Source organism: Cyclopterus lumpus, chromosome 15 (genome assembly GCF_009769545.1).
Source record: "Cyclopterus lumpus isolate fCycLum1 chromosome 15, fCycLum1.pri, whole genome shotgun sequence".
Lineage (NCBI taxonomy): Eukaryota > Metazoa > Chordata > Actinopteri > Perciformes > Cyclopteridae > Cyclopterus > Cyclopterus lumpus.
The window spans coordinates 21,212,090-21,237,482 of record NC_046980.1 but is presented as its reverse complement, the minus strand read 5'-3'; the positions used below and the strand labels follow the sequence as shown (position 1 = coordinate 21,237,482).

At 41.2% G+C, this 25,393-nt stretch overlaps 1 protein-coding gene across 1 annotated transcript; it reads left to right on the top strand.

The window, feature by feature from the left end:
• The first annotated feature begins 1,393 nt into the window (after positions 1-1,393).
• Positions 1,394-22,525, top strand: slc2a15a (solute carrier family 2 member 15a). Its single transcript, XM_034552224.1, has 12 exons — positions 1,394-1,438; positions 3,504-3,602; positions 7,143-7,303; positions 9,763-9,887; positions 11,132-11,277; positions 11,527-11,659; positions 12,175-12,362; positions 16,223-16,333; positions 17,133-17,234; positions 18,058-18,133; positions 20,591-20,718; positions 22,271-22,525. The coding sequence occupies exons 1-12, from the start codon at positions 1,394-1,396 to the stop codon at positions 22,523-22,525; spliced, it is 1,569 nt and encodes a 522-aa protein (XP_034408115.1).
• The last annotated feature ends 2,868 nt before the right edge of the window (positions 22,526-25,393 follow it).

Sequence of the window (25,393 nt, the reverse complement as noted above, 5' to 3'; positions counted from 1 at the left end):
CACGGCAGAGTGTCGGTATTTGACGTACTGGAACCGTCGGTCTCCTGGTCTTGGGTTCACCAAAATGCATCCACATTTCACAAGAGACAATCTGAATCGAATTACCCAATCATGCTTGTATCCCCTTCTGCAGTATTGCAGTGCTCAGGCCAGCTTGTGATATTTACACATTCATAGCTCCTTAATAACTGAGTATGAATTGTCGGTTAATAGCGGGGATGTTAGTGCCAAAGGGCGGGATTTTATGAACAAAACCGGCCTTTCATGCTGCAGCAGTCATAAGATTAATACATGTGTAATGCTCAGCAGGTGATTATTACCCAATGATCAGAAAACACTGACTTGCTTCTCTCAACTGCAACCAAAATAATCTTTACCTTTTTAAAAATAGCAATAGCACTGGCAAATAAGTCAAAATGTGATCAAAAGTTAACTCAAAGGACCAATGCATGATTCATCCTGTACATACGACACACAGCATATGTCACATTTACCTACGGAGCCATTATGGTGTGTTCTAGATATTGGATGTATTTTTTTTTTTAATGCAATAGTCTCTATTCATTTGTTTACAATGATTAGAAATATAGGATTACATAAACCTCTCACCTCCCCCTTCTTCTCACTTAAACCCTGCTCTAATCTTCTACTTCTCTTTCCTTTCTCTCCACCCTTTTCCTTTGTTCTTGCTCAAGGTTTTCACCTCACATCACCTCCTTTCTTGTTGGTTTCCCTTTTTCACTCCGTACTTGCCTTTTCCCCTCCTCCCCTTTCATCCATCATCTCTACTTCCCCTCTTTTTTAAAGTTACTTTTCACCCCTCCTTTCCTAGTTAATGTCCTCTTTTCTCTCTTCTCTCTCTCCTTTTCTTCTCGTTTTATCTCCTGTCCTCTTGTTTCCGTCCACTCGTCTCCTCTTCACTTTCCTTTTCTTTCGTCCTCTCTTCTTCTCCTCCTCTTGTTTCCTCCCCTTGTTTTGTCTCTTCTCTTTCCTCTCCTCCTCTAGTTCCCCCCCTCGTTTCCTCCTTTGCTCTCATACCCTCCTCGCCTCTCTTCCCTTCTTCTCTCATTGTTTCCTCCTCCTTAGTTTATTTCCTCTCCTCCTCTCCTCTCTCTTTCTTTGTAAATTCACTTAGAGCTAATTGCTTCCAGCAGGCTTTTCTCTCGGCCTGTCACGCTGCCCTCTGTCATGTGATGACACTGTGTGTTCTTGTTATCGGCGGAGGAGAGGCCTGGAACTCTGCACGTGAACTGCCACGACCACTTTGACGTGCACATTTGTGTGGACGCTTCGTGACCCGGCTCGCCACTGCAGCCATGAGATCCTGTGCGGCGTAGAGAAGAAGCCCTTCTGCTGTTTACCGTCTCTGGGACTGGAGGACACACTTCCCCAAATGGCTGAGGAGGTTTTAATTCCATCGTCTGGGAAAAGCTCATCGGTAAGTTCAGACCGCCTGCATGACTCGGGTCGGATCCGGAGCCAGGGCCCGTCAGCTGACTGATCCCCTATTGTGTTAGACACAGAGACCCAGCAGCTGATTGCATTTGCTACCTACTTTGAAACTTCCAGTGCTACTTGGGATGTAGAAGATCAGTGGCTGCACTCAATAAGACCGTATGAGTTATTCAATGAAGACCTTAAAATCATCAAATGTACTACCACTATAAAGACTGTTGAATTTTGTATCAAACAAAAGAAATGAGGCATAATGAGGCAAACACTTTTTTTTTTAATGGAGGAAAAACAAAAGGAGTCGAGGTTGCAAACGATAGTTATTGTGTTACAGTGCAAGAAAATCTGTGTTTCTGGACCAGAATTATTTTTATGTTAAATAACCAAATACAGTGACTCATTCGTAGTAATCAAAGGTGGACTGGCACATTTCTGGGCCATGTGTGTGTCAGTGTTACTAGCCAGGAGATCGCTGTTCATTGATGTTTTTCTCACATATCTTACATTATGTAGTTATGCCACTGCCACTGTTATGTATGCCACTGCCGTGCTTATCTAAACCCAACAACGATCTGATCCTGAACTTTACTAAGTGGTTTTGTTCCCCCAAAATATTTCAAAGGCTTTTTTTACGAAACCTAAACAATTAATTTTATTGCCAAAACCAAACTAAAGCTCTCATTCTTCCTATTTCTGTCCACATACTTTTAGTCACTTTCATGCCATGTCCCACTCCGTAACTATAGATTACAATATTTGTGCCAGTCTGTCTCTGACCAACATCACATTTCCAGCAATAATTCACATATTCTTCCCAAATGCAGGCTCTTTCCTCATCGTTTGTACCTTGATATTTTTGACATTTCTTTTCGTGACCAGATGGAAAAAGGTTCTGACTTTTCCTTTCAGCTCTCTCGGGCCCTTTGATTTGCCTGCAGTGAGGAATGTGAATCAAACCAGGACTTGTTAGAGGAGCTTGATTCCAAATTAAGACTTTAACTGTTTAAGAACAACTGACATTTTCTCCTAAAACATGTCTATAAGAACAAACATGGTAGCTGAGAAGTTTCTCATCAGACTTGACATTAAGTACTATGCACATTATTTTAAGAACTGCACGCAAAACTTTTTTTATTAATTACTGCTGAAATTATTGGTTCTGCAAATCATTGTTTCTGTGCATTGACTGTATGTAAGCAACGGACGTAGTCATCGGCCATTGGTTTGTGAACTGCCGCTTTGAAGCCTTGAGTTGGGCGATTTCACGGTCGCCATCTTGGATTACGGCCGCCACCATGTTGTTGTTTTTTTTTGTAACCAATGAAGAGAAGTTACCATAGTTGGAATGTTGAGGAGTGATATGGCTCTGGTAGTGGCAGCGACCTGTCGATCACAGTAAGCCTGCGGTTAATGTCAATCAGCAAGACTAAATGGGTTCTACACTGAGAAACATTGAGAAAGCAAAGGTTTTAACCCAGTTAGTGAGGGATTGCACAATCTGACATGACGGCTCAGTTTGCATGTCTCCTGTCGGACATGCGCAAATTCAGCAATTTTGATTATAAAAATGCTTTAAATCATTGGAATTATACATAAATTACATTTATAGCACATATCAGTCGCTGATTATTAATATTTATTTTATCATTGATTGTTTTTTTACTTTTCATGATGACAGGTGAACCTCTGCCTCCCCTGACAGTTGACTACTGTCCTTTTTAACAAAATAAGGTCCTACTGTAGTCAACCGGAGGAGGCGGGACTTGGCCTCACTGTGTGGAGAGACTGCGATCACTTTTTCCAACTAAATATTATTACATTTCTGCTGAAACTTTGTATTTTCTCAAGCTTATTGTGCTCAATGAAAATCTTATGAGCGTCTCCATCTCATAGCAAGTCCTGACTGGTTAGGACACCTCTAGAGCTGATGTCGTTTACTAATTTAAAGTTGAATAATGGCCTTTACTTCTAATCCTAAAAGTAGGACTCACTTCCCCCGCCACTCTCTGACTAGAACTTACCCAACACATCTCTGTGTCCTCTGTGTACAGCAACTGACCGGCTCCTTGTTGGCGGTGGCGTTCATCACCTCCTTCGGGAGCTCCATGCTGTATGGCTACAACCTGGCTGTGGTCAACTCCCCTGCTGTGGTAAGATGCGTGTGCACACACACACACACACACACACACACACACACACACACACACACACACACACACACACACACACACACACACACACACATTCACTATGACCTTATATTTATATGCAGATCTCCAATGAAATTACGAAGAATAAAACATGACAAGAAAAGATTACTCTCATCGGTCATTAATACCATTTACTGGAAACACCCAATTTCCAAAGAAAGTGTTATTCATGCTTTATTTTTCCTTATGATGGATGACGACTGTCTCGCTGTATTAGGAGTAAAGAAAATCATACATAACATGTATATAACTTATTGTTGCTTATTTAGTCATACATATTCAATGTCAAGATTTGTACGCAATTTCTTTTTTAATGACTTTACATTTTTGGGCCAAGAAAGTATTTTCAATAACAGGAAGTTCAGAATGGAGCCCTCAACTCCTTCTTTATGTTAACAGGAAACTCAGGAGATCATTTTTTTTTTCATAATAAAAGCCCAAGAAGTTAACTTTATCTTGACAGAGGAATCAAGACAACGCTGTTTTTCCCATTTCATAGTAAAATCCACATAGAGTAATTCTAGGACGCTCAGGACACCTCCAACGCTGTCTTCGTGTGTGTGTGTGTGTGTGTGTGTGTGTGTGTGTGTGTGTGTGTGTGTGTGTGTGTGTGTGTGTGTGTGTGTGTGTGTGTCTGTGTCTGTGTGTGTGTGTCTGACAGTCACTTATACTTAAAAGTGTTCCAGACCGTTAACTATCCTAAGCAAATTATATCTACTCTTCCACTTGCTATGAGAATGAAGTCAGACAATGATTAATTAATTTCAATCACGAGAGGCAAGTGAGTGATTTAAAGATAATTGTTATTATAACAGATAAGATGTGATAATAACCAGGAGGCCAAGACACTGGTGGCTGATGTTTCTGCTGAGACTGGGAGGCTGATGAAGACTGGGCGCTGATGGGGAGCATAACCACAGCATGAATTAATTAAAAAGAGACAGCAGCGAGATGATTGACGCGTTTGAAGGAAATATGAGCGACCATGCGTGAGACGAGTGAATGGCTGGATGTATGGGAAAATACACAACAAGCCTAATATAAGTATAATATAGTATATATAAGTAACTATACTTATATATACTATATTATACAGGACTGGACTTACGCTAGAGCTTCATTAGCATATGAACCAGAGCTACCATGATGTTTTAGTAGTACACGTCATTGTAACCGCTGTTTTCTCCCTTTATATATGGTGAAAATTGAAATAACACATCAACTAAAAAAGGCAAGCAAATTGTAAAAACGTGTTCATTAATTTGACATACAGTGAACACCAAATACAGAATTGCACTTCATCATACCACGGCACCTTGAACGTTGACCCCTTTGCTCATATATCTGTTGCGCAAAGGATTGTGGGTCAGAGTAGCCGGGAAATGCAGGCTTGCATAGAACAAAATGATACCGCACACATGACATACTATGTATCAGAACACACTACTAAATATTTTAAGTTATACTAAATTGAAAGGCAGTATGGGTATTGGAACGTGGACATAATTTAAAAAATGTGTATGTATGTATCTGTATTTGTTCATGTTTTCTCTATTAGCAGCTAGCAAAGCTAGTGAACTAGCTACCTAGACAACAGGTTATAATGCTGCTGTTATAAGCAATACCAATCTAATTCAGTTATGTACCTCTCTTTGTCATCTTACTTTTGGTAAAATACCTTTTCTCTCAAATCACGACAAATATTTCTTACCACTGAAATGTGCCTGGTAATATTTGACCATGAAATAAAAGAGCCGGAGAACCCTTTGAACAGAGAACAAGTCACATGCATACTCGTGCCTTCACATGGTAAACTGACTAGGTGGCTGAGGTCCAAAAAAGACTTTGGGATTTGATTAGCGCTGAAAATGTGCGAGTGGAAAAAAGAGAGAGAGATAAAGAGAGTGAGTTAGTACTGGTCTCGTGAAACAAGGATATGTTGGTCCCATGATAAAACACGGTTTGCTGTCTTATCAGGAAGGAATGCTCTCTGTCTGGCTCGTAAAAGGTGACATTGACTGCATCCTCACTAATAGAGCATCTATGAGGATTAAGTCCTTAGTTCACTTAACCATGTAGTCGGTGGGCTAACCAGTGATACACACATGTTCCTATTGAATATGCAACCATCAGTCTATTACACTGTTTTCAACTATGTATCTGGTCAACGTATCATCACACAACGGTTCGTATGAAACGTTACTCTTTGACATACGTTCTGATCTGGTGATCTGATCTGAGGTGACTGAGGTTCAGTGGTAGAGCAGGGTCCTTCAATCAGAGGATCGGCGGTTCGATCCCCGGCTCCTCTAGTCCATGTCGATGTGTCCTTGGGAAAGACACTTAAATCAGACCCCAAATTGCTCACACGGTGTGTGAATGTTGTATGAATGGTTGGATAGACCTGGTGGTTATGTGCCACCTTGCATGGTCGCCCCTCCCATCAGTGTATGAATGGTTGTGAATGACGACATGTCGCGTTTTAGCACTTTGAGCGGTCGGAAGAATTTATGTCGACTGTTTCTCTTCCATGTTCGAGGGCATGATCGTTAACAATGAAGGGGTGGATCTTAGATTAGAAAATATTAGATATAATATAATTGCTGGTGAGGAATAAGTCAAGGGGTGAATATGAGTGGTGAACCGGTGAGAAGAATGAATGTCTTTTTGGGTGCTGCAATTGTCAACTACCGCCAAGACTGAAACGTCTCATGAACAGTTTTATTGTTTATGTGGACTGCCCGCTACGCTTATTGCTTGAAATGTTAGTTGTGTCTACTGAAGGTTTGATAACTGTGTTTAAGTCGCCTCATATTACGACTGGGTAATTGGAAAAGTTTGAGATGGGGGTGATAAAAAGGAAAAGTGGATGGATCATAAGTGTTTGGGCCGTAAAGCTTAAAGATTGTTACTGAGTTATTGTTAAATCAGAGTTAATTAATGTTTACTGTCCTACCTCTCTTTGTTTTGTGTTGTGCAGAGAAGAAAATCAATCCACAGAGATTATTGCTTTTTTGCTTCCTTCGTCATCTGGTGACTTATTGGAAAAAGTTGTTTGTCTGTGCATGATTCCTCTTGGATACCGGTTGTTGAGTCCTTACTCTGTTTCCATTAGCATGCCGGCCTCAAACGTTGAACTATAGTTTTTGTTTGTAGTGTTTGAATTTTGCGATAATTGACCAATAAGTGTTTGGTGGTTTTCTTTGATATAAAACAACAATGTAGAGTCGTAGCATGACGTTCTATAGCCACTAAGAAGGGCGTCGGCGTGGGCAGATGAGTCAACAAAATGTGCAAGACTGTTCGTTTCATGCTTTCTTTCAACCACCATCATTCACCAACCTTGCCGAGTTGTTATAATTTTAATCGTGAATGATGAATAATCGTAGTTTTTCATTATTTCTGCCACCTTTCCCAACACGTTCCTCTCCTGACCTCCTAACTCCTACCTCCTGTCTCTACACTCCCTTCCCCTTTCAGTACATAAAGGACTTCTACAACAAAACGGTGCTGCGTCGCACTGGAACAGGACTCAGTGGGGAGACCCTGACCCTCATGTACTCTCTCACCGTGTCTGTCTTCGCTATCGGCGGTCTGCTGGGCTCCGTCATCGTGGGCATGCTGGTCTCTCGCTTCGGCAGGTAAGAAAAAGAGTGCAGATTCTAGACCAGTTCTCCACCAGTCAGGGTCGTTTCCTTTATTATTACATTATAAACTAAGCAAAACAAGTTGAAAAAAAGTTGAATAATGTACATGTTGATAAAGAATTAAACACGTAGGGCAATAATAATTAGTTATAACTAGTTTTACATGACACAAGGTGAGTCCTTAATTCAAAACAACGGAATCTGTTCGGTTCTGAGGGTTGCCACAAAAATATAAAACAACATATTTTAGTCTGGGGAGTAGATTTTACATTGCATCGCCTGTGCCAGAGCTACATTACCCCAGAGCAGTTTTTATTGAGCGTGTTTGTAAGATTCATTAATAGTTCGTGAGTTTCTGACCGGGGATTTCCGACAGGTCAGGGGGAGAGAAAAAGTTAACTAAACTAAACTGTCATAACAAACAGCATTATTTATCTATATTTATTTATCAGAGCATTTGCAATAACCACTCCAAATCAGCAGGGGGGTGCGCATGGAAACAGCTGTGTACGCAGGTTTGCAGATTTCTTTCTCCCTTATTTCCCTGTTGTTTCCATTCTGTCTGTGGATTAGAGCAATGTGGGAGAAAATGGAGTTGGAGCCAAAAGGTCTATTTACAAGCATGTAAAAAGCAAGGAGGCTAGACACAGCGTAACGTTTAAATTACATTTCTTTTACACTGTAGACACATCGTAACGTTTACATTACATTTCATTTACACCGTAGACACATCATAACGTTTACATTACATTTCATTTACAACGTAGACACGGCGTAACGTTTACATTACATTTCATTTACACCGTAGACACATCGTAACGTTTACATTACATTTCATTTACACCGTAGACACATCGTAACGTTTACATTACATTTCATTTACACCGTAGACACAGCGTAACGTTTACATTACATTTCATTTACACCGTAGACACGGCGTAACGTTTACATTACATTTCATTTACATCGTAGACATATCGTAACATTTACATTACATTTCATTTACACCGTAGACACATCGTAACGTTTACATTACATTTCATTTACACCGTAGACACATCATAACGTTTACATTACATTTCATTTACACCGTAGACATATCATAACGTTTACATTACATTTCATTTACACCGTAGACACGGCGTAACGTTTACATTACATTTCATTTACATCGTAGACATATCGTAACATTTACATTACATTTCATTTACACCGTAGACACAGCGTAACGTTTACATTACATTTCATTTACACCGTAGACACGGCGTAATGTTTACATTATATTTCATTTACACTGTAGACACAGCGTAACGTTTACATTACATTTCATTTACACCGTAGACACGGCGTAATGTTTACATTATATTTCATTTACACTGTAGACACATCGTAACGTTTACATTACATTTCATTTACACCGTAGACACAGCGTAACGTTTACATTACATTTCATTTACACCGTAGACACGGCGTAACGTTTACCTGCTCAAAGTAAAAAGTTTTGTGTTTTTGAACTCTCACCAGTCAGGATAGTTTTTTTTAGCTTTAACTGTCAGTGTGAGTCGCAGACCTCCGCAGTGATGAGTCACAAGCAAACGTAGCACACACAAGCAAAATACGATTCCCTTGAAAAGTTTAGTTTTCATGGAAACTTCATTTTTAGGAGACGGGACCGAACGAGTAGAGTCCGGCATCGAACGGGGGACATTTGTCCTCAGGAGCCCACAGAGCTGTATTTTAATCTTGGCTCTGCTTTTTGTCCTGACAACCTGACCCAATAACCCCCGTAGACCGCCCAACCAGTGGGGTGGATAGTGGCCAATTGGCAAATGGCAGCCTCAGGGACACTCAGCAGCATCTGGTGCTGAGTGTCCCTGCGTAAACACACTGAGTAAAGTAAAGACACCCAAACCCTGGCACTAAAGGCACTAGATCAGGGCCTTATATCAATCCTGCCCTGTCCTCTGTATTCAAAGCTGTTGGTAACCCCCCCGGCCCCCCCCCCCTGGTGTCCCGTTGTCCTTCAAAGGGGCACAGTGCCGCCTCGTCCCCCTCTGCCCTTCCAAAGTGTGCTTGTCCTCAAAGTGCAAAGGAAAAGTTCTCTTATGTTTCAGTGCGAATCACCTGAAAGCTCCATCCGTCTCCACCGTTTCATAGACATTTACATGCAAATGAAAGCAGGCAATTTATCATCCCATTTACAGGCCGAGCACACAGCATTGTTTTATGGTTAATCACGGTTTAACCTTGTGTGCTGTGTTAGCGTTTTACCCCTTATCGGGATTTATATACACATACAAGTCTATCATTATGACTGTGTGTGTATATCAGGCGAGAGGGGTGGGTTACTGCTGTCCACCGCATACTGCAGCTGTCCTCACTCTGGGTCATATGCTTTTATGTATATTCATAACGTCTGCCTACTGCTTGTGTGTGTGTGTGTGCATTTTCAGGAAAGGCACGGTGGTAAATACAACAGTGCTGGTGTTTATTGCCGGCTCACTCATGGGCTTCAGCAGGATTTGTGGTTCACCCGAGATGGTTATTGTCGGCCGCTTCATCACAGGGATTCACTCAGGTACACACACACACTTACACGCACTTACACACACACACACACACACACACACACACACACACACACACACACACACACACCTCTGCATCCACTGGGGCATTTACACTACACAGTCCACATACAACAGTATGTGGACAACCCGGGCAACGACCTCCGGTTCCAATGTCAAAGTGTCTCAATCTTGCATTTTTTATAACGGCCAGCAGGGGGCAGCTCCTCTGGTTGCAAAAGGAAGTCTGGTTGTAACAAAGCTGATGAGAGAATGACTCTACTTCTCTCCTGATGTATTCCCTCAGTAAACATTGTAAACATGAGTTTATGGTCTCAATCTCCAGTTTCAAGTCTTCAATACAGCGTGATGTTCATGAGTCAAATCGACCATAAAGCAGGGTATGCTTTTGGGCGTGGCTATCTTGTGATTGACAGGTTGCTGCGTCTCTACGTCACAGTCCAAATATTAGTTTGAAACAAACCAAGATGGGGATGGCCGAAACTAGAGGCTTCAAAACGGCAGCTCGCAAACCGATGGGTGACGTCACGACGACTTCTTATACACAGTCTACGGGACACCCCTGTTCCAGTTTAGGGAAGTCACTTTCCTGTTTCAACATGATGCACCTGTGCACAAAGCCAGCTGCATAAAGACAATGTGATCTCATCCTCTCTCGACATGTTTTGCTGCTTGGGCCAAAACTCCCAGTGTCATTACACTGTCACATGGTTGACGTTGTGAAACTGTATCGGTTATGTTTTAAGCCTCAAAACCACTCATCAGGGGTTTGGAAATAATCCTCTTTCCCCGCTTCTGCCTTCTTTACCTGCGGCGCCTCCTGGGTGGGGCGAACGTAGCGTCACCGGGCCCTCCATGTCGCCAATCTGGCCAATGAAATCCAATCTTTCATGGATGTAAACCTTACACCGTCCTCTAATATCAATGAGTACTCTTGGCTCTTAGTGTATACGAGCCCCTAGTGCACCAACAAGTACCCGCAAAACAACCCGAGAGTGCCGAGCAGCCATTTTATCATCTGGTAACGGTCAAGCATCTGCACGCTTTGTCCGGGTGTCCACATTATTTTGTCCATGTTGTGTCGGCCCCTCTCTTGGCTCTGTTTGGTCAGATAGTCCATCATTTTTTACAGTAGTTATACTCCAAATATACTATGAAGTCTTTATTGAACATTTATTTTAAATCTGTGCATTATTACATGGATCTTCTTCTCTGCGTTTCATTTCACTTTTAGGCATCTCTCTAAGTGTTGTCCCAATGTACTTGGGTGAGATAGCGCCTAAGAACCTGCGAGGCTTCCTGGGTCTCGTGCCGAGTATCTTTATTGGCACCGGAGTCTTCATCGCCCAAATCCTCGGCCTACATGAGCTTCTGGGAAAGGTAGTCCAACACTGCATGGCCCCGAACATTATTGTCCCAGACAAAGCACATCATGGACGGGTTAAAGTCGACCTGAGATGTCTTGAAATGGACACCATTCATTAGAAATGTATCAAGTTGTTCTACTTATTCAATAAATACTTTTCTTATATGTTCTCATAACATCATCAGTGCGGCCCTTTTACGGCTGAGACCGGATTAAAGTTTCAGCATGTGTGTAAGTATGACTGCGTTGTATAACTGTTACAGGAGGAACACTGGCCCCTCTTTCTTTCAGTCATGGTGGTGCCCACCTTCATCCAGTTGATGCTGTTACCATGGTTTCCGGAGAGCCCCAGGTACCTGCTGATTGAGAAGCACAACGTCCATGCCACCATCACAGGTGAGTGTTGCGGTGCCGCTAAACATCAACAAGACGCTGCGTTTTGCCAACATTTCGGGCGAGTGAACCAATCAAATTAGTGTAATTTTGCATAAGTGGCCAAATAAAATGTTCAGTAGTAGTACATTTTGAGACATGCATTCTTTTATTGCACTGTGGCAAATATTATTCAGTTTGCTGCAGCAGAATGGGAGATTAGACGTGTACATACATGTGGTGCAACCAAGTGTATAATAATAATAATAATAATAATAATAATAATAATAATAATAATAGTCAGAACTACAAATGATGTTGTAGAGGACCAGGAATTATTAAAGGTGCTGATGACTGGTCAGCATACTGAGGCAGGGCAATATTCTGTACCGACAAATACTGTTATCTTTGCTAGCTAGTTAGCTTGTCTGACTTTCCACGTGAAATACATCAGCTGGCCTATGACTTATGTCTGCATAAGTCATGTAGCTGCAATGACTAATGTCTCAGACGCGTCCTTCCTGTCCATTGTCTCGTAGCCCTGAAGTGGTACAGAAGAAAGTGCAACATCCAGGCCGAGATCAAGGAGATGCAGGAGGAGCAGAGCTCCCTGTCGTCAGTGGAGATGCTGTCGGTATGGAAACTGCTCCTGGATCACTCGGTCCGCTGGCAGGTGCTCAGTGTGATGGTCATCAACGTCGGCATGCAGTTGTCTGGCATCGATGCTGTAAGGACTCTTTGAAAACTGAGTAATGTATACACAAGTTGGTGTTAGCATGCTCTGCTGTCTGCCACATCTTGTATAGCCCAACATTTTAGATTTTGCGCTACACAAAATCAATTTCATTGAATGTCTTTGTTGATATTACTTAAAAAACCTACTATCTTTAATAAGTCCACATTTTCACCACCGTGCTTGACCTCGGAGCAAATACGCTTTAGATGTCACACGCAAGTTCTAGCCCTCTTTGCGCATAAGGAAAGTCAATAAATGTATGACTAAAGGTCTGTGCACACCAAGTTCGTCTATTTCATCCAAAATTATTCCAGGTTTAAAAAATAAATATGACCTCACGTTGACACAACGACTATGAAACTTGTGTCCGTTCTTAAAGTTTCCGTGAACAATTTAGACCTTCTGTGTTTTTCCGCATCTCTCAAGAGGCCGATAGAGTTGCTTGACCACGCGTCATTCATCCGATGCCAATGTCATTCATTCGTTAGCCCCATTTGTGACCATTGCACCCATTAAATGTTTTGCACATTTTCCCATTTTTTTAAAAGAAAGAATACGGCTCGAGGCAAAGGCCGTAAGTCAATGTTACATATACATACATTGTGACCTGTAATGATATTGGCATTTGCCTAAAAAACGGGGCCCAGAGTACGTTGATGGTATAAGTTACCGGTACTGTCCGGAGGGTGTTCCGAGGTTTAGCAGGTGTTTGCTGCAAAACAGTATCAACAAACATGTTGTGTTTCTATATTCCCTCTTTGAGCTTGTTTACCATCAACTGTTGGCTGCCAAATGGTGTCTGTTAAATGGAGTCTTTAGGCTACCACAAACTCCTGATGGAACAGCGTCAGATGGTTTTAGACCGTTCTGGCTCTTTTTCACTTTGCACTTCATCTCCCTCACTTTCCAATGGTTCATTTCACTCTTTCCCTCCCTTTGTCCACCCAGACCACTCCTCCGTGTTTCCACCGCTCCCTCATCTGATTGATCTAGCTTATTAGACAAAGACACTGTGATGAAAGTAGGCCTAAATGATCCCTCATTGTTTTATAAGCCTTGCGTGGTCTCTTGAATGAAGCCGAAAAGCTTGTGTCAGCATATTTCTGCCCGTACGATTAGCCAAATTCCTCCCATGAATTATGCCCCAGAGATTAATTAATTATTCAAATGATTACCGGGGCGCCCGGGCCAGAAAGTGCACACTGTAAGCACTGGAGCTGAACTCATTAGCACGCCCTTCTCCAGGCTGTATTTTTAGCTGCTAATTAGCTCTGCTGAAACAAAGTGGAGCAGTGCTGAAGCACGCAGATACTGACAGCAGGGCTGAGGGTGAGGAGGAGGACGTGGTGGTGAAAACTACAATACTTCAATGAGAAGGAAATCAATCAATCAATGTAACCAGTGAGGATGACAGTGATGCGGGTAAAGGTGACTTTGGGGCCCACGACAACAGAGATGGGGATCGTGATGATGAAGGTGTCATCATCATCACACGCAAATCATCATCATCCAGTGTTCGCAGCTATAATAACAATAAAGCGCCGTAATTCGTAGATATCCCCACGCAAATCAATTTGTAGCGTTGTAGTCTGAAGTTTATTTTGAGTGTGCGTGTCACGAAATCTTTTGCCCGAAAACACCCGTAAAAAAATTTTTTTGTAAGATATCGTAAGATATCATAAGAACCGTTGAATGAGGATACGTCGCAGTGATTGAGGGCATTGTGGTTATATTTGGCGATGATGCTGACAAACATGATGGGAAATAATTTCCGATGTTTAAAATGACAACGGTCATTGTGAAGATGACGGTTATCGGTAACGGTGGTGACGATGACGATGACGAAGGTGAAGATCACAAACAGTAATTGTGACAATGATGATGATGATGATGATGCTCGAGGTGATCTTCAGTCCTAAGTGCTTGTGACAGTTGGCAAGCCTTGGCACAGTTCCTGGCACACCACAGGATGTGTGTGTGTGTGTGTGTGTGTGTGAGTGTGTGTGTGTGTGTGTGTGTGTGTGTGTAGCCGTTAATGCCAGCCGTGTGTTATAGTGTACTTACCTACCTGGTCCTCTAACCATTGCCGTCTGCTGTCTCCAGTTTATACCCTTCCCGTCCTGTCCTGCTCCCCCTAGAGCCTCAAATTGATTTGAATTGAATGTGAACAAATGTCTGCCGTCTTGGTGGCAACGCCGCGCCAGAAGGTCCTAAATGCCTGCCTCCTCGTTTGGATATTTACACACCGTTTTAATTCTTTCTTCTCAAAGCATATGTCCCGTTATGGTAGAAACGTTTTTTATTTATTTTTTACATTTGCTTCTCAGCCAAACAGAAGACATGTAACTATTTAAGCTACTTTGGGAAACTGTTCGCTGAAATCCAACACGTCCGATACCGCGTCTTGGTCAGAGGCCCTGACAGGTCCAAGGTGCTCTTGGACCTGTCAGGGCCGCTTCATTGGGGAATCCCACTGCTCTTCTTGCCGAGTCCCGGCCTGTGCAGCACGCAAGCACAAAGATTGATCAGGTGTCCGCACTTGCCGAAGTACTAGTAACCCGATTGGTTCAGGTTCCTATGCCCTGACCAATGAGCCTGTCCTGACCCTAACTACTTGAGGTCTATGCCCAACCTTAACCAATCGTCTCCGCCTCAACCAGCTAAGCGGGGCGGGTCTTGCCAAGAAGACTATAGTGGGATTCAGAATTATGCGTCAGGGACCGGGTGTCGGTTTCCAAGCATCGCATACGTTTTCTAAATAAACGTAACATGTTCACAGGACCGGTAGAGTTTCCACTCATCACATGTCAACGGCGACTTTTCAAAATAAAATTCCAACGTACACTGCCGGTCAAAAGCTTGATCCACTACAGCCTTGTTCTCTCGGCCACCACAGGATGGCTGAGAGGACCGCTCTGTATTTGTTTGTATTTGTCTTGCTTTTAGGATGTATAAAGTCCTCTTCACAAATATATATATATATATATATATATATATATATATTTCTTTTGGTATGAAACGATTTGTAAAAAAAGATGTTTTATACATGGAGAACAAAACGGTTCGACCAGACTGACAATTGAAACAATGCATGTAAAAAGATGGAATATTAACAGGTGTGTTAATATTAACAGCTATTCTTAAAACATCACAATAGAAATAGAAGGTTAGTAACGGGTTAGCAGTATTGGAATTGGATCAAATGAATATCAGATTGACAAAATATGGACAAACAAATCACAGTGTGAAACTATTCAATCGACTGCAGAGGGCCCAAAATATTTAGAGCCCAAATGCAGTGTTGTGTTTCAAGAATGAGCTCGGCTTATTTCCGCAAATTAAAAAACAAAGGGGGAAAATAGCTGCAACAGTATTCTCCCTTTGCATGTAACACTGTGGGGGACTTCAAGTTCTTCTTCTTCTTTTGGGGTTCGATTGAAGCTCAGGGCCGCTGGGTTGAGAGCGAGCGTGCTCGCTATTTATGTTAAATGTGCCCTTTCACACAAACCTATGCTGGTAGAACACAATAGTTTATAAAAGGCAATAATTAGAAGTGTTTGGCAGATAATTAGAGAGGTTTGGCAGACAGCAATGTGTCCCACTTCGAGCAGTGGGATGCCGCTTGGCAAATGATTGTTGAAAGCAGAAAGCTGTTGTTCTATTAATTAAACTTCACCTGTTATTCATGTTTAATCTGGTATAATCAGACTGAAAGAGAAATATTCTAGATATTGGGTCACACTCATATAAACCTCTCTCGAAATCACACGGAAAAATGTTCTTCTAAATTACAACAAACAAATGTATTTCAGCTCATTTATCTCAATAACGTGCTTATTTTTCCACCACAGATCTGGTTCTATACCAATGACATCTTTGAGAATGCGGGTATCCCAGCACCAGAGATCCCGTACACCACAGCAGGAACAGGAATTATAGAGATCGTCGCTGGACTCATCGGGGTAAAAAAATAGAGGTTTTGATGTCTTTTTAATATGTTTTAAGATGAGATAAGATGGATATCAATCTCATGACTGTGTTGCAGTACTGGAGTCAGTATGTGGTTAGCCTAGCTTAGCATATAGACTGGAAGCAGGTGGAAACAGCAGGACTGCCTCGGTCCAAAGTTCTTAAATACAGTTAACACATGAGCTCACTGATGAACACATGGCAAACAACCTAATACTGACCTCCTTAAGCAAATAAGACCAATAACAAGAATATCGATGATTTATTGTCATCAAGTTCTTTTCCGGCGACATCAGGCGAAAAGATGTACAGCTTTCAGTTCGCCAAGCCTACGTTTACATTTTTAAAGGCAAAGTTCCGAGTCGAGGGTTAGCCCGTTAAGAGGGAGCAGGAGGACATTCTGCTTTCGAGAATGACATTTTTTTATGGCTGTTATGGCTCATGCTGTAATGGCTCATGTCAAAGGAGTCAATTATGATTCCACGGGTCTAAGCAACAGTCAGAGCAAGTGATGTACTTTATAATAAAGAAAAAGATGATTTTTGGTGGGCAGGTCCAACAAACAGGACTTTCAACTGTGACGGCCGGTGAAGACCTTGTGCTTTTATGGCTTTTATGGCTTTTGTTTTCTTGTATAAACCAAACTGTTTGTGACAGTTTTCCTAAACCTGTCAAAAACAAGATTGCATTTCGGGACTATTTCCCAAACTGCCACCAGACTGTGTTGTTCCTGCAGATACATTCATGTCCTGTATGTTCTTGCATCTGTATTCACAATGTCTCCTCCTGCAGTGTTTCTCCATAGAGAGGCTGGGCAGGAGGCCTCTGATGATCGGGGGTTTTACCATGATGGGCATCTGCAGTGCTGGAATCACAGTGGCCCTCATTTTACAGGTGTGTGTGTGTGTGTGTGTGTGTGTGTGTGTTTAAAACTCAGACTCGCCTGAGAGAATAGAAATGAAAGTAGACAATCTTTGTTCTCGCGTCTCCTTCTCCATGCAATATTTCTTCCATCATGCGTGATATGTTTAAAGGAATACATCCGTCCCAAAATGAACAATTTTATATAATTACTCTTCTTGAGGAAAAACATGTTCTCGCCTGACGGGAGGATCACAAAACGGAGAAAGGGTCACGTTCAGCGACAGCAAAACTATAGCGAAACACACATTGACAGACTCACACACATCCTGCAGCATAATCCAAGTCCCATTATCCAGGAGAACGCTCACCACTTTTCAAGGACATGCATTTTTCACTAAAATCGTATTTAAAACACTTTCGCCTTAAAAGTCTCACAGTTGTTTCCGAAAGAAGGATGTTCTGATATTTATTTTGTATTCGTTCATTGTGGATGCTTATGAGAGAAACTAAGTATATTTGCTAAATTCAAGGTAACACTCGACGATTAAGAGATAAACAAGTGATCCGTTTTGAGGGTGAAGTATTCCTTTAAGCCTCTGCAGTACATTGTGCATGACTCCTGTTCCTGAAATGTTTGGATTATTTTTGTCATATGAAGCTGTGGGACCACATTTCTTTCCCTTCATTGCATGTTATCTTTCCCTTGGCCTACATATGAAAAACTCTGTATGGTGACCCAGTCGCATCTTCTTGCTGCAGCACATTCACGCCAACCCTTCAATTCTGTTGGGGTGGAGTCGACTTTGGCCACGAGAGAAAATAACTCCAACGTCCTCCTCCTTCTCCCCCGCAGGCTCACTCGTCTTTCATGCGCTACGTGAGTGTCGGCTGCGTGGTCGGCATCATCGCCGGCTTCTGTATCGGCCCAGGCAAGTTTGAGCTCGAGGGTCTCAAACTCCAGCTGTGCACACGTACACGTGATAGCATACGGTTATGCACTGCTAATATCCTGCAATGCAGTAAACTTGACACCTTTAAACTGACCTGGCCGGGTTTGCATTAAGCTGTCCAGGGTAGAGTTATTGATGATATCACACAGGTGTCGGAGGAGCTATGAACATATTCCAGACAAGTACAGTTGTGCACAGTGGGGGGGGGGGAAACATTCTGAAAAGCAGAACAAAAGTCAGTTAACAACTCTCTACTCCTTATGACTGCAAATATTATTTGGTCCATAAAATGTTCAAACTAGTCAAATGTAATTGTTTTGTCTGCCCAACGGTTCTCAGTTGTTTCAAATCACAAAGGATTTCTCTCTTGAGCGAGAGTGCCAGTTGACCCTAATTAGCGTGTAAAAACACCTGGCACATTAAAAAGGCACGAGGCTTTTAGGGCCGTGTGCACACGCGGACACTTGAAACGCACGGACGCAAATCTGGAACCAAAAGGCTGGAGCCCAGGACGCCAAAGGGTGTGAAAGAAATACAACAATAAACCTCCGTGGAGGTACTTCTGCAGGAAGTTGACGCCAAACGAGCGTTTTTATATATAGCAGCATCATTAGTGAAATAACACAAAGACTATATGCACGGGATGCTTTTACTGGTTAACTGTTAAAGGGATAAAGTGTTTATTTGAGATTTAAACAGGCTGCTTCATCATTCCAAAGCATTTGCTTTTTTTTTTCCACGAACAAACCTAAAACTTTTTAATTTGTGCTGTGTGCCAACTTCATTTAATAATAACCAGTAACATATAGACTGATATTTACATATCTGAACAAAAACCTCACAATTATTATTGTTATTTTAACACAGCAATTATTCAAATAGCCCTTGTGGTTGCTTGAATCCACTATTTTTTAGTTTGGTTATGCAATTTTCAAGTGGATGTTTTGTTGATGTTTTTCAGGCTAAAATAAATAGGTTTGTGTTTTTGAGGCTAAGAACAAATAAAAAAAATAAGAAATATGTATATCTTTAATTTAATATATATTTCTTTCTTTTTTTTAATCTTAAATAAATTACTTAAATGATCAGTTGTCAAAATAGATGAATGGCCAATGTCAATTGAGTAATTCATAAACGCTATCGTTTTGGCTCCAATGTGCTGTCTGGAATTTTTTAGATGTTATTCCAATTATTTCCTCCATGTTACTGGTGTGGAGACAGACATGTACGGAGAGATACCACAAAAGGGAAATGCAGAAATATCTCTATATTTATAAATTACACAGCTGATTGCAGCTGAGAATGGATGATTTAATTTCTTAAGGCGACCAAACAGCAGCTGGCATGTTTGCCTGCAGAGGTTCAGGTCGCTCTGTGTTGTTAGATGGCGCCCTCTGGAGGTCATACCCTGAACATCCTACAGGGGTTTCTAATGTGAAGAAAATGAGAGTATCCCACGCTACTCATCTTCATATTTACATACGCTTTCTCAAATCTGTAATGAGAACATTCATAAAAAGTGTTCCACAGCGTCCTACACTGAGTGATAAATATGCCTATTTATTACCGTAATTATTCATGCTGACTAATCCATGGCCTCCTGGAAAAGAGACAAATAATGCAGTTTTAATTGTAGAATATGATAATAAAATATGAGTAATATGCATTTTTGTTTATATATGACTTTCCTGTCCACACACTGGTCCTCGTCTTATCAGCTGGTTCAGTTCTCTAATGATGAATGAACATGAATTATATTTTCCATACACAGCCACTTCTGGGTATAACTGTTCGCTTACATATTCTATTAGGACATTCATCTGCACTATAAAAACAAGGTACTTAATTTGTGAAGACAACATGCTGTTAACAAAGTATATGCAGACCATAGTTTTATTCATGCACTCATCCATTTTGGGATTTTGAACTATTCTTTTTCTGTCAGACTAGTGGAAAGAAAACACACATAGCATTTTTTTATGACTACCATTTCTTTTTGCGCCTGTAGATTTCTAGAAAATTCACCAGAAACTAACATTAGATAATGCTTCATTTGCATTTCCAAAATTCTCTCGTCAACAAAATGAAAACTGTAATTCTGAACCTGGATTTTTAAAATGTATTCATAATGCGTCGTTGGCACATCATTCAACTTGTTTGACATGTTATATAGAAATAAATGGAAACAAATTCTGGGATTGGAGGTTACACATTTATTAATGGAAGCCTGCGTAATGTGTCCGAATGCATAGTGAAAAACACGACCACGTTGCATTGTGGGACATGCAGGATCAAAGAGTCCCTCTGCTGAACATATTTTGACCGTTTTTTACATTTGTATTACAATTCTAAACCGTTAGCATGAACCGTTCAGTGAACTCATTCAACAGAAGTGTGTGATTCGTATTGAAGGTTTCGTGTTTCGCTTTGTTCCAGCGGGAGTTCCCTTCCTCATCACAGCAGAGCTTTTCAAACAGTCCCACCGGCCGGCGGCCTACATCGTCGGAGGATCGCTGAACTGGCTGTCTAACTTCACCGTGGGCTTCGTCTTCCCCTTTTTACAGGTGAAAGCTTTATGATGTGCTGCCCCGCCTGAGCTTTTCTCTTCCCTAGATGTTAATGTCAATGCTCTGGCTTTTTAATAACCACAAATTGAATGTGATCCGAAACCTGGAAATCTCACCTTAAAGCTCTAGAAACTGGGTGTCCACTTTTGTAATGTTCCCCTTTTGGGGCGGCTGTAGCTCATAGATGAAACTCCCAGTCAATGGATAAAGTATAGTGGTATAGTGGTATATTGTCGTCCCGCAACCACAAGGTAGGCGGTTCGATCCCCGCTCTCCTCATAGATTGCATGTCAAAGTGTCCTTGAGCAAGACACTCCCCGGGTTCTTCACTGCAGCCCACTGCTCCTTGATAACTAAGAATAGGTCAAAGCAGAGAAGAATTTCCCCATGGGGGATCATTAAAGATTACAATATTCTTATTATTAATAACCTTGAGAACAAGTCTCCGCTGTGTGGCTCTTTCTCCCACAGAGCAGAGTGATAACACAGCAGCTTGTAAGATCAAACTGTATTACAAACAGCAAGTCTGAATACAATTGTAAAACTGTGGTCACTAATGTTATTGTATTTGTAGTGATGTGGCAATAAGCAAATTTAGCTCCAGAAAGTTGTTGCCGAACCAAATAAGAGAACAGTGATAACAAAGAATGCATGCTACTCTTTCTTTCCTGCCCGGCAAAAACAGAAGTCATAAGTGAGCCAACGTAGTATTGTCCTTGTCTTGCTGAGTCCCACATGGTTCCACCTTGATCAACAGCATTTTGTAGAGACAGGAAATGGTTGGGCGATCACATATATTCTCACTCCCAACTTGTCAAAGACCGACTCTTGGGCGTTGTAGAGCGTCTCGGTCCGCGGTTAGTTGTGTCAGGGACGGCGTGTCCGTTAATGCTCGTTACATGGTGAGCGTCTCACGTGAGTCACGTTACCATTGACACTAACGTCAACGTGAAAAAACATTTTCTCTGCGTTTCGCATAGGACACAAACGTCTCCTGGATGACGAGTCCTGTGTTCATTCGTCCTCGGCGGACTTTGTCTCTCTGACCATCGTTCAATGACGGTTGACATTGCCGTTAGTAGAAACCGCGGTCCATCTTTAGACTGGGTTGGTAGATCAGGACGGCCATGATGGATCGGGTGGATCCCAAGTTATGATCATGCAGCGTTCACTTCCTATGGAAAGGACGATATACCACAATACGTTATCTATTGACTGGGAGTTTCATCATCTTGAACAACAAAGTACGGTGGATGCGATGTGTGGTATGTGCTTGATTTCCAGGCCCTTCTGTATTATGACTCTTCAAGACAGATATATGAGGCTTTCAGAAAGACTTAGACATTGATTGTTTCCAACCATGTGCTGCATTATGCCGGTCCAGCCTCTATTGACCCAAGAAAAGCATGTATTCTTGACCCTTCCCTTCAAAAAAATTACAAATAACAATTTTCCCTGTGAATCAATCACTTGTTTCATTTCATTTTTCTGTCCTCATCTCTCAATCTTTCCAACAATCCTCCATCTATCTGCCACATCTAACCATCAGATGTCAGCGGGGTCTTACTGCTACTTGGTGTTTGGCAGCATTTGTTTTTCCGTGGCCATCTACGTCTATCTGGTGATCCCAGAGACCAAGAACAAGACCTTCATGGAGATCAGCCAGATGTTCTCTAAGAAGGAGGCAGTTGTAGAGACCCACAGCCTGATGCACGGGGACCAGCTGAAACTGAAGAAGATGAACGGCTATGGTGGGTTGGAACCTGCTTCACTGGAGTTCGACAGCTCTTCGTCCGTCCCTTAGTCGAGCTTCAGGTTCTCAATGTGACTATAAAACCATTTACAACTTCTTCACCATTGTACGGTTTTGATATGCAGATATGAACTAAACAACACCTCACCTGGACTCAGTGGGCTCTGGTTGGGTGTGCTGCATATACAACACATAATAGTATAAATTTGCAATTTCTTCAATCAATTAAAAGTTTGAGTCGGTTCGAGCCATTGGGTCTTATTTTCATGGCCGTCCATTGTTAGCTAATGGCTGGGATCTGTGACCAAGGTGGCATCACTGGAAATAATTCTGACAGGACAACAAACACAAGCAGTCAGACATGTTAGAAACAAACCTCCAGGTTAAGCATTCTGGCGGAAAATCTGTTGCAGTTTATAAACTTATTTCCGACATAAACTGGGTGTACTTTCTGTAGTTTAGCACAGTTTTCCCCTGTTCAATAAGGGATTATTAGCAACGTTTCAGGTACTCTCACTCATCTGCTAGGTTGGCTTCCAAATAAAGTGGCTAAGATAATTAGAATAATAAGTTTGTTTGTTTGTGGAACTTTAATGTATCAATGTCAAACCGTTTTTCCCAGAAAAACTACTTATTTGTGCGAGTATTATAGTCACAGTTTTAAACACGTGGTTAATGTTTTGAATTGAAAAAAAAACGCATCAAAACAACTTTGTTAGGTTGAATAAGAAACATGATGGTTTGGCTTTAAATGGCTGTATATCATAACTCAGCAGAGCTTCAATTGTACAAAAGACAAACAAACAATAAATAAATGTAAGGATATAAACTAAGGATAGATTTCACAAAGTTTTTAGAGCTGGTGAACCATTTAAAAATATTTTTTTGAATCTTTTGTATATTGCAGTAAAAAGTCTTTGATGTGAAACCCCAATATGTTTGCATGTATTGACTATGTCATCTTTTTTTATTTTAAGGTTATATCACTTTTTCTTGTTATTTTCACGAAAAGCATCAGAGTACAGTAAAATGTGCTAAAATACTTATTGTAAACATTACTGTTTGTTTAAATACATGGAGAGTTTTTTAATTGTTTAAAGATAAAAAACATGAATTAAATTAAATTGTAATATTGTGTCTTTGTGTGTTAACAACTGGTGTAGCAATCTACATCGGTGTCATATCCAGCTCTGGGTAATATGTGCAGTTGTGAAAAAACTATGAACTCAAAAATGTCCTCACATTGAAGGTCCTAAACTCTGGTCCTCAAAAAGATAGATGTACAGGTACACATGCGCACACACAAACCGAGTTGACCCTCATTGCCCAATACCAAACCTAACTCACTCCTGACCCTTAGTGGTCAGAAAGGGAATTGCCCTAATAGTCCAGTTTAACAAAGAGCCACTTGCACAGCTTGTAGTTGAATAGTGTTAGATAGATAGTGGGGAATTGTGGGATACGCTGAACACACTCAATTGACAACTGTGTGTAATTCAGAACCATGTGTTTCATCAACATATACTACCATGTTGCCTCCTCTCTCTCTCTCTCTCTGTTACTCACACGCCACCCCACACATCCCAGCATTGGTGTGTGTGTGTGTGTGTGTGTGTGTGTGTGTGTGTGTGTGTGTGTGTGTGTGTGTGTGTGTGTGTGTTGCCTGTGGCTGTCAGTGGTGCTGGTGGCATTGCAGCAGGGAGGCACAGGACACTGACTAATGTCTGTTATCCTGGAACAAGGCCGGTGACACAGTGGTGACAATGTCACTGGATAATAGATACAATTACATTCAATTCAATTCAGTTTATTTTGTATAGCCCAATATCACAAATTACAAATTAGCCTTAAAAGGCTTTTTTTTCAATCTGTACACATACAACATCCCTGACCTTTGACCTCACATCGAATCAGGAAAAACTCCCCAAAAATAACCTTTCACATGGAAAAAAGGGAAGAAACCTTCCGGAGAGCAACAGAGGAGGATCCCTCTCCCCGGATGGACAGAAGCAATAGATGTCATGTGTACAGAATGAACAGAGTTACATAAACACATTACATGAATATGACAATGTATGCATGGACCTCCACAATCCATGAAACAGAAGGAGGTAGATGTACACGTTGTAAATCATCTCAGGTGATGCCAGTCCATCAAAGAGTTGAGTCAGATGTTATTTCACATGGCGTTCTCCAAAAAGAGAACAGTGGACACTCGAGACCAAAGCCTTTAAATATGAATGGACAGACTCTTATATGTTCATGTCTTCTCAAAGGAAATTCAAAACCACTTTCTCATGTGTTCAGAGACGGTGGCGATTATTAAATGCTGAAATGTGAAGCGCCAGAGAAAGCACAACTCTTTTGAGAAAAGGTACTGACACACAAAAGGCACAGACAAATAAACCTAAGAGCTCAATACGATCAGAACCATAATACAGTAATTCAATATCCAACCATGAGGTGCATAGAGCTGAAACAAGTGGTTTTAATAACCACAGATAAAGAATATAATATTGTGGCTTTTTTGGGTGACATCACTTCACACCTGAATTAACTCAATTTAAAGCTGCAGGACAATTCAGTTTAGTTTATGAAACAAAAAAAATGTAGTACTTTATTTAAAATTCACATAAAAAAAGAAGCTTTCTGTTATGTATTTTATTTTATTATCCAGTGCTTATTTAACTTGAAATAAGAGATCATTTATTTATTATGTCTACATTTGGTCTATTATGTCAATTTGAAATCTGATAATAAATATTGTTCAATTGAACCTTCTATAATTGAAATGACACTCAGTTGTTGACTACTTACGGACGTTAATACAACTGTTAGCCTACTTCAATCTATATCGGACTAAATCCAGTTAGACATTAATATCATTATTATAATAAATGCCAGTGAGACATTATTGTG

Excerpts from the sequence above, each read along its gene's own strand:
- slc2a15a (XM_034552224.1), top strand. The coding sequence starts at position 1,394 with ATGGCTGAGGAGGTTTTAATTCCATCGTCTGGGAAAAGCTCATCG. Across the intron at positions 7,304-9,762 it reads CTGGTCTCTCGCTTCGGCAG|GAAAGGCACGGTGGTAAATA; the intron begins GTAAGAAAAAGA and ends GTGCATTTTCAG. Across the intron at positions 20,719-22,270 it reads TCGTCTTCCCCTTTTTACAG|ATGTCAGCGGGGTCTTACTG; the intron begins GTGAAAGCTTTA and ends TCTAACCATCAG.